At 44.1% G+C, this 10,464-nt stretch overlaps 1 protein-coding gene across 1 annotated transcript in view; it reads left to right on the top strand.

Annotated features, from left to right (window-relative positions):
* The first annotated feature begins 489 nt into the window (after positions 1-489).
* The window catches only part of nubp1 (nucleotide binding protein 1 (MinD homolog, E. coli)), a 28,877-nt gene continuing 18,902 nt past the window's right edge, over positions 490-10,464 (top strand). The window contains exons 1-3 of the mRNA XM_076266161.1: positions 490-576; positions 1,125-1,229; positions 1,532-1,665. Coding sequence (XP_076122276.1) covers positions 546-576; positions 1,125-1,229; positions 1,532-1,665 — 270 coding nt within the window. The 5' untranslated portion in view covers positions 490-545. The remainder of the gene's footprint in view (positions 577-1,124; positions 1,230-1,531; positions 1,666-10,464) is intronic.

Genomic DNA, 10,464 nt, shown 5'->3' with positions numbered 1-10,464 from the left:
GACATGTATTATCTTCCTCCATGCCTTGGACAATTTGTTTAATCAAATGTTGCAATTAGTATTGGATCAGACCTTACTTATTAGCTATACATAATTACATTATGCCCTGTTTGCCCATGTTAACAAACAATTTCAAAAAACGTATAATACATTTTTTGTTTGTCTTGATGTAAGTAATCAACTCAGTAATTTTCATGGTGATATGTGAAGGTTACTGTTTTTCCCCTATTTGCGTGAGAAAAATACTGTAGGCCTATAGGCGCATGAATAGGGTATACAGTATTTAGGTATTTTTCTAAACTTTCCCCTATTGGGATTCTTCGGGGCTTTTTTTCTCTTACTCAGGACATATTGAGGATACAAAATCAGTTAAGTTTTCTTCTGTTGCAATTTGTTCAACATTGACCCCTATTTTGGCTTAAAATGAGTATGGAAGCCTTTGGTAGCCCACTGCAACGGGTGGTTGGTCTTGTTTGCATGTGGAACGTTTGAAATTAAAACTTACACTCTGTCGGTACCTGAAATGTAACACCATTGTTTGAAAGATGGCGGACGTTCCTACTAATGCACCACAACGTGAGTTTAACAATGTTTTTAACCCTAATTTGGTGAATACGGACATTCGAAAACATTTCGTGTGGTAGATTATAGAAACGGCGGCATGTACATTGTACAGACAAGTTATTGTCATTTTAGAGAGCCTATGACAAACCTGTCTTACGGCATGTCGCTAGCTGACATAGCGGGTCGCTACTAACCAACCGGCTAGCTAGATATTTAGCTATTTACCTTTCTAACTGCTATTGTCTGCTTAATCCTCAGATATGCGAACCATAACCGAATCTTACTGTTAGTGCTTCACCTTTCACCTACCAGGAAGGCTTGATTATGGTAACGTTATTTTCACGAAAACGCAAATATGACTGAAGTTGGAGCTAACTTCAGCGTCTTTTGATTTTAGTTTACGAAGTATATAATGATACTAAAGGATTTCCTCTAACTTTCCCCTGCCTAGTCGTTATGTAATCAGAACCATTTGTCGGTGTCCTCTTTCTTCGCATTCTTAGGTAAAGTACCAAGACCGCTTGCCAAGTCTGCATTATACAGTTGTGAATTTGTTACAGACTGCCCTGGAACCTCCAGTGACCAGGCCGGGAAGACGTCGGCATGCCAGGGATGCCCAAATCAAAACGTTTGTGCTTCTGGTGCTGCTAAAGCTCCCGATCCTGGTAAGGAATGGTCTGTTTTACCACTCTGTGTCCCCTTGTATCCATGTGACCATGGGAGCAGGATCCTGATGTAGCCTAGATTTATGTACGGAGTGGCCAGAATGATGGCACTCAACTCCACAACGGAGTGGCCACAATGATGTAACTGTTAATTTTAGATTATTTTTTGTTTACTTTAGTTTTAGTGGCCAACCTAACAAATGCATGCAGTCTCAAACAAAACAAGTTGTTCTACCATATCATCAAGTAATTTGTCTCCTGTGCTGGTGCTAACCATTCCCTTATCCATTTATGATGCACAGCAATAGAAGAGATCAAGGTGAAGTTGGCCACTGTGAAGCACAAGATCCTGGTTCTGTCAGGAAAAGGTGGTGTTGGGAAGAGTACATTCAGTGCCCACCTGGCACATGCCCTTGCAAGTGATGAGACCAAAGAGGTATGAATATGATTATGTGATGTATGTGTTTATTGCATTATGGACAAGATTTATTTTGGCCTTAAAGTTATTTGGACACGTTATTACTTTATTTCATGTAATAACAATGTAAAAACAATGATATCATCAGGGTTGTAAGGCTGATGATTCTGTGTTGCATGTAATGCACACCATATTCCAATTAAGGACCATATTCTGGTTATGCCAATATTCAGAATAAGATGTTTCTATGTGTAGTGTAGCAGAAACGGAATATTCCCGGATACATGTTGATCAGCTGAATAAAGCAGCGACGTGCAGTAGAAGTGGTATCTGCGTCATGACGTCTCAACGGTCTCTATCCCTGAATTTCATTCATGACCATAAAATAGGTGAATTTGGCCAGATTAGAGCCTGATAATAGGCTGCTTTGAGGGTTTTTCACCTATTCTTCATGTCAGCAGTGCATGCAAAACCTGCGTCTTTGAGCATTACGATGCTTTCACCCATCAATAAATTCCATCTTGACATTTAAACTTTCTGATTTTAATACACCAATTGACCTCATCTTCACTCTAGTAGTGCAAACTTTTTGCCACATTTTCGCTATGTTTGCCAAGTGTCAGAGCATCAGACCAAGCTACCAAAATGCCCATGATGACCTTGGATGAACATTCGCAGACAGAATGTAATATTCTGAAAGGGACATGTGTTTACATGCCACAATATCCTGGTTAAAAGAGGCATATGCTAGGGGTGTTATTCCGGTTTTTAGTATTCAGAATATGAGCTTATTCGGGTTATGGCAGCTTGAATAAGGTGTTTATATGACTCCTGCACAATCTGAATATTGTCATCATTCTGAATGAAAAACGGAATATGGTGTCCATGGAAACATAGTCAGTGTCATTTGTTGCCCTTTTTGAAACAGATTACTGTGTGGTTGTCATGGCCATGTAGCGGATGCGATGACTTCTGCATTTAAGCATCATGCATGTTTTAGGCTGCTATGTTTGGATATGACTCATTCAAACAAATCAAGAGGGCAACCGGGAAATAATGTTGACGTTTCAATAACCCTGCTTGACAACTTAAACGTTGTGGACACATATGTATAAAAAGTGAGCTAAAAAAACAATCATTCTGAAAAAATGTAATAATTCAGCGTCAGGGGCCGTGCCTCAGGCTGAAGTTATGAATTGACCTCACTTCTTTACCTCACAAAAGGCTACATAGGGAAGTAGCTCAGTACATTTGTTATCCTGACAGCCAGAAATATAGGCATTTATGCAGCCAAAGTATGGGGAAATGAAAAAGACACACACTTGATAGAGCATTTCAATAAACCAAACCCTTCCTCCAGGTGCAAGCATATCTGATGAACTGAAACAGGCTGACATCTGGGTAGACGGATGCACATGACATTTGAGTCACTGGGTCATCATGGTTACAAATAACTAAACAATACTATGGTCCATGGTATTTATGTGTGCCCTCTTGATTTGAAATAACATCAAGAGTTATTGATTTCACAATGGCTAATTAGATGGCAAATGTTATTTAGCCGGCTTTAATGGTGATGGGCATATCCATAAGACGGTGGTTAAGTAACAGTGGGAACAACTTTTTGACAGTGGCAGTTCCGTACAAGCTGAAGGGAATTTCATTCATTCAGACAGACAGTCTGTATTTTGTCTTGTATTTTGGCCCTCATTCAAGCGATGAAGAGGCCCATCAGACAGAATGTACCTTTGTGCTTTATTTGTCCATTAGCTGAAGCTCAAGTAAACTGAACTGTTGTCAGCAGGTTGCAATTCTCATACAGTTATCTCACTGGGGGTGTAGAATTTCCTTTGTACTATTTGTTGTTTGTTTGGAGCTGTTCTTTCGAAAGATTTGAGCCAGGACACTGTTTCAAAGACTCTCGACAACAACAGACACGCCAATTTCATCTTTTTTTCTTACCAGGACAGGCTAAACTAAAATAGGCCTACACATGACCAATATTGCAAACAGCAAATAACCCACTCAGTTATCATCAACTCAACCTGCTCCACTCTCTCTCTCTCTCTCTTTGTGTGTGTGTGTGTGTGTGTGTGTAACCCAAATAATCCACTACGTTATCATCATCAACTCAACGTGCTCCACTCTGTTTACACAACTCGTATTTGATACTTAGTTCCCTGCGAGGCTTGGAAAGTACAGGCAGAGTGCAGCAGAACTCCAGCCCATGCTGCAGGTGCCCAGTCCTGGTGTGTGAGTGTGTCTTCGTTTGTATCCACCTTAGGTGTGTGTGTGTGTGTGTGTGTGTGTGTGTGTGTGTGTGTGTGTGTGTGTGTGTGTGTGTGTGTGTGTGTGTGAAAGGGCTACTAAGTGCTTTATTGATCTCCTCTCGGCCAAGCCTGCCGCAGCTCTGATGGGCCTGTCAGAGGCTGGGCAGCTACAGAGACACACACACAGAGACACACTTTTACCACCTGGCAGCTCGGCGGCACCAAGCCTCTTCATATTCCACTGCAGTGAGTCGTGCTGTGGAAGAACTTCACGGGAAGGGAGTCTCAGGCTCATAGACTCCTGAAGGATTCTTGAGTCTTGCAAGGAATTGCTGCTACATACTTAAAGGAATTATCCGGAGTAAAATGCACTTTAGATCAATTTACGGATGATTGGGAGTACATACGTTGAGTTGACATCAAAATCATGTCATTCGGATGTGTTTTGAGAAAGTTCGATTTTACCGTTTTTAGTCAAAACTTGTTAGCCTGGATGTGACCCGGGCATGTCATTTTGCCGCTACAAAACGCTATTTTTATACCTCTTCTACAGTTCCAAACAACATTACACTTACGTGGTAGTGAGTAGAGGGTCCCTAAAGCCAAACCGAAGTATCCCCAGGTCTTTATGTGGTCGGATAGAGAGTCCAGAATGAATTTCATCAAGCCGGTACCTTTCCGGAAATGTTGCTTGCTGCAGCTGCCATCTTTAGGGGAAAGTCCGTAGGAGTCGATTGCTGAGTGTGGAACGCTCTGGAAATTCACAATTTCGTCGCCGTTTTTAAAAAATTTCTTTCAAAATTGAAATGAAGTTGGACTACTGGACTATGTTTTTTTTTTTTTTTTTTTTTTTTTTAAACGGCGACGGAATTGTGAATTTCCAGAGCGTGTTACTCCACACTTGGCAATCGACTCCTACGGACTTTCTCAAAACACATTCGAATGACATGATTTTGATGTCAACTCAACGTATGTACTCCCAATCATCCGTAAATTGATCTAAAGTGCATTTTACTCCGGATAATTCCTTTAATGTTTTATTAATTTGAAGTATTGATATGGATTCATTACTTTTGTTTTTCAAGAAAAAGCTCTTCCATTTCTGTAATCTTTTGTCATGGTTTATTTGCGTGCAGGGAAGAGGACTGATTATGCTTTACTTTCTGTAAGCAGAAATTAGACTTTGGCATAGCTCAGGGTGGGATCTTCCAGCCAGCTCCGTAAACTGAAAAATGGACTTTTGGATCCACCAGATCAGTTAGTGTTGACCTTCGTAGGGATTCCCCTTTGGCCTGGCCGAGAAGCCTACAGCAGGGTAGGTGTGTCCGGCCGGGGGAAGCGCCTGTGTTTGGCGTGTCTATGGAGTAGCGAGGAGAGCGTGAGGAGCCACTTCCTGTATGTCTTGTGTTTTGTTCTGTCTTCCTGTTGATAAAAAGCTTTGAGAAGAAGAAAACCCCTCAGCTAAGTTCCTGTGTTTTAAGAAGGCGAGAGCCTGGCCTCTCTCGCATACACAGGGAAAGACCAAGGTGGGTTGAGTGTTTTGATTGGAGTGTGATCGTGTGTAAGCCATAATGTGAATGAAAAGGGGTGGCTTTGAGTGTGCTGTGTTGGGAGAGGTCAGATGTTTTCCGATTCTTGGCATCTTTTGAAAAATGTCTGTTCTTCATATTGTTGTGGTTGAACCTCACCTCAACCTGCCCCGGGTGACTTTCTGTTCCCCCTTAAATAATACAGAGTGGACCCCACAGCAGGGCCTAGAGCAGTTGGTGAACCACGCTTCTCTCCTAGTCTCAGAAGTTGTGAGTGAGCGCAGGAATGTGTTGCCGTGTTGCTGGCTCCTAATGTAACATTAAAGTATACACATTTTCTCTCTTGCTCAAACACACACACCCACACTTATCTATTCTCTGTCCTCTCTCTCCCTCTCTCTGTTTGGTGCACACTCTCTCTCTCTCTCTTCTTTCTTTCTCTCTCTCTCTCCCTCTCACTCGTTCTCATTCTCTCCCTGTCTTTGTCTTTCTCTGCGGCAATCCATTTTTAAACAAGCACAAAGCGAAGTGGAGCTCTGTCCGACGCCCGAGTGCTATTCTTAGAAAAGCAGATTCATGGAGTAGCCGCAGTCTGTTCAGGGTGAACAGGGGGGCACTCTGTGACATCTTTACAAGCTCAAAAGCAGGCTTCTCAACACTCTCAGGATGAGGGACATTGCCCCCAGTAGCACATTCACAGCTCCCTCTCTCTCCGTCTCTCTCAATCTCTTTTCTTTCTTTTCTCAACAGTCGTACCCCCCCCCCCCCCCCCCACCCTGCTTCTTCTTCTTCCTCCCGGTAGTATCGTAGGCGCACTGGAATGTCTGCTGTCCTGCACACGTGTTTATCTCCCACAGTTCCCATGCTCTGAGGTGTCACTGGGCACGAGCCACCGTGCAGCGAGGCCAGGGGATAAGGAGCTGCGTCCTAGGCAAACATTGACTTTGGCAGGGCGCCATGCTTTACTGGGGCTGCCCCCCCCCTTTTTTTTCTCTACTTTTTGTCATTCTTTTTGTCTCTTTCTTGCTCTCGTTCTCTCCCCCACATCTCTCTCTCTCTCGCTCTCTCTCTCTCTCTCTCAGACCGCAAGGGGGTGACATTGCAAAATGTACTAATGAGGCATAAGATTGGGCCCATCCTGTGAGAATGCAGGCTTTTTCTGAGGGGCTAATTGGTCTTGTAGGATTGCCTGCTGCCTTACAGTAACTTTATACGAAGCCAGTCACAACGTGGAGTGGGCTAGTAGGATATACGGATTGTAATAAATTACTATACACTACAAATAACACATTTAATTTGATATTTTTGACCAATATTTGGCGATATGGAATTTGTTTTGAACAGTTCAATGTTTGCATGCCACTGCTGGTCAGGAGGCATTCATTACAACCAGTGAGACTGTCATGAACATTGTTCAGTATTTTATTTGATGTTCAAGGTCAGATGTGTTGCCTTGCTGCTAACAAAGTACTAGGTGAAGCTAGGTGAGGTACTTCACAAAGAAATCCAAACAGTAAATACAGTTAAAGCTTTAGGCCTAAACCCTGCTGGAAATAACACAATATCTTCCCTAATAGAAAAATCTGCTTCTTGGCTGTCTATATATCTTACAGGCCAGGGCTCAGTGTTGGGACTCTGAGTCCAGAGCTCAGTCCATTAGCAGGGCTTTGGGCTGGCGTACGCAGAGGGGTTCTACCTGCTCAGGTCACAAAGCACAGCTGAGGGCAGTGAGGGGCTGCAGAAGTGACTAGCGCCTGTTGTGTTGTTGTTAGGCATTCCTTTAACCTGCTCTATGCTTGACCAAACATCACATCCAGAACAGGCATGCATGATGGTAGACAGCAGTGTGTGGTTGGTTTACCAGCCAGACTGTGTGTGTGTGCGTGTGCGTGCATATGCGTTGCCTGCATGTCTTTCTTTAGCGCTTGCACATATGGGTCTGTATACATGTGTATTTGTGTCTGCTTCATGTTGTGGCTGTGCAGACGCTGGTTAAATCCTGGCTGGAGACAGACATGGGGAATTATAGGAATCTTTTGTTTCAGCACCCAGACACTTCTATTTTTTCTGTTTCTTTCCTTTTTTTGGAGACTGCATTTAGGCTGGTGCAACCCCATCTTCTCCAGGGGTATTTTGGCTTTCTTCTCAGGGTCTGGGCTTTGGTACTCGTCACACTCTGACTTTCAGGTCCATTGTGGGAGCAGACGCAGTGTGGGGGACGACATGGGCAACCGTGATAAATGGCAAAAGCTCAGAGAAAGTGATCAGTGTAATTGGATCTGGCTGGCTGTAGAAACATTTCCCCAACCCTCCCCCCAAAGTAGGTTTGCACGACTAAGCTAGCTGATATTTGTGTGTTCAAACACATAAAATGCACAGCCTTTAAAGAGAAAAAAAGAAGCTGAAATTAAATGACGTCCATTCAGACTTAAGGGGGTAAAACACAACTTTGCTTTTTTGATGAGGATTTGAAAGCGTTTGACAGAACGAGAGGATTTTTGCACCAATTACCCTTATAAAGTTTTGATCTTCAAAGACCATTGACGGCACTAGAATTTCAAACTCAGTCCACCCTCCAACCCCACCCCCAGCCTCACAAACCATATCTAATTCAAACCCAACGTCAGTTAAAGTGGCTCTGTTCCCTTTCTTGCCCTCCACTGTCCTCCACACACACACACACACACACACACACACACACACACACACACACACACACACAGAGACACTCATATGTACTGTAAGGTGTGGCAGAAAGTGTTAACAACAACAACAACATTCACAAAATATGTTTTATTTATAAAGAATGGTCTTTTTTTTGGGGGGGGTGGGGGGGTGGTGTATCACCCTTTAGCTCCTGTTCTCTTCCTTTGCCTGTGCTAACTCCCTTAAGAAGTTTTTATTTCTGCTTTTAATGAAACCATTGCCCCTGATCCCACCCCACCCTCCATTTCACCACCATCCATTAGTCTACAGTGACTTGTGTGGTGTGAGGGAAGTGCGTGTGTGTGTGCGTGTGTGTGTGTGTGTCTAGACCCTGCCCTACTGTTCACACACAGTTCCATCCAACTTCTCTTGTCCACTGGCCCCCTCCACTCCACTCTGGCTGTCCTCTCTTAACCGCTTGCCTAAGACGTGGTGGTGGTTAGGAAACGCCGTGCTGGACGAGACGGAGCTGGCTGCCGCTCACACTGTTTATGGGGAGTTGCTTGATTATGCTCTGTTGAGAAATGTCCAGCATCTCCCTTTAATACATACCAAAGGTTTGTGAAACAGAAGACCGGAGACTCTCATTGGATACCTGCCCCTACTTTTTAAAGCTTCGCGTTACTTTGCTCCGAAGAAAAATTCTCTCAAACTGACCAAAGGCTTTTGTCCCTTTTTTTTCTTTGTTACTTTAACGTGACAAATCTATTTCCATTTGTATTTGTGTAATGCACAGCCCCATGAGCCAACCAAAGGAAGGCCTGTCACACAGCATCCAGGAATCGCGTGCAGGATGTATAGACGCTGCTGTGTAGGCCCTGTTGACTCATACTAAATGTAAACAGTGGGGATGCTATTGAGCTGAAGCCAGTGTGGGTACTGTAGACATTAAAGAGCCTTTGAGCCTCTCCCAGTCAAAGCCCTTGCCCTTCTCCTAGTTCCCTTTTCCCCATTGCCCATGCAAGCCCCCCCCCCCCCTCCTCCTACACCCTCCTCCACTTCTCGCCAGGGTGGAGCGGAAATGTATGGCCCCTATAGCTTGTCTCTGGGGCCCTGGCCCCCGGGCTCCCTCAGCCCCCGCTACACGCCTTCCATGTGGTTTTGCCAAACTCCCACCAGAGCCATGAGGGGATTCTTTACATTCCTGCAGAAGTTAAGGCAACACACGCGCACACACATACACACACACAAACGTATACATAATGCATGCACTCCAACCTGCTACTTTACACACACACACACACACACACACACACACACACACACACACACACACACACACACACACACAATGCATAATGTTTGGGCTCTTAACACTCATGCATACACACCTGCAGATATCTTACACACACACACACATACACACTTTTGTGTGGTATGGTCCCTTGGGTGCCCTCCACATCACGTGTAAGTGTCTTATGAGGGCCTCTAAAAACAGGATGGTGTTGTTTCAGCGAGAGAGTATAGGAAGGAGAAGAGGGTGCACACAGAGAGTACAGAAAGGTGAAGAGGAATTGGAAGAACACTGAGGGCTTGAAGAGGAAGGGAAAGTATTTTTCGTTGAGGGCCGGGTGCAGAGCGACTTCCTGCTCTGCAGCGAGTGAATGGGGGAATCCCTCCCCTCCCAAACCCATTTCACTTGATCCTGACATGGAAGTGTGTGTGTGTGTGTGTGTGTGTGTGTGTGTGTGTGTGTGTTAGAGGAAAGGAGGGATGTTATAAGAAAGTGTAAGCCAGGTCCACAGAACAGTGGGCTATTTCCTCTATTCTATAGGGAAAGAGGAACTCTTTAAGTTTGCCCAGCCCATGCATCGCCATAACAACCGCTTCCATCGCATTTGGAACGGGGGCTCAGCGGCTTAGTTACGTCTGTCCACGCCGATCTCGTGAACGCGATACCTCAACAACACCTCAAGGCACATGCTTTTAATGTTTGAATGTATGAATGTTCAACTGGACTCAAAGATGACCTGAATAGAGTTTGGTCAAAGGTCAAGGTGTGCATGTGTCCATTTCTTGCGAAAGCTATATCTCAAGAATGTCTTGAGGCACATTCTTGAAATTTGGTATGAACGTTCTCTTGGACTAAATGATCCACTGGTTAGATTCCTTTCAACTCTTGAATCGATGTATCACATGCCCCACCACACAAATGTAGTATGTCAACCAGAAATTCATGGCTGTGTGGAGACAGAACACCACAATGCGGTAATTCTTGTTCTTCTTCCTCCTCCTCTACTCTCTCATCTCCTCTCTTGTTCTCTCTGTGTTGTTAGCACACCCGTTTGCTTAGATAATTCCCATCAGGAAAA

Source organism: Alosa pseudoharengus, unplaced genomic scaffold (genome assembly GCF_046254945.1).
Source record: "Alosa pseudoharengus isolate Yale_2024_CS ecotype anadromous, Long Island Sound unplaced genomic scaffold, YU_APseudo_1.1 YU_APseudo_1.1_scf_4, whole genome shotgun sequence".
Lineage (NCBI taxonomy): Eukaryota > Metazoa > Chordata > Actinopteri > Clupeiformes > Clupeidae > Alosa > Alosa pseudoharengus.
Note: the sequence above shows the minus strand (reverse complement) of the source record. Positions and strands in the feature narration are given on the sequence as shown.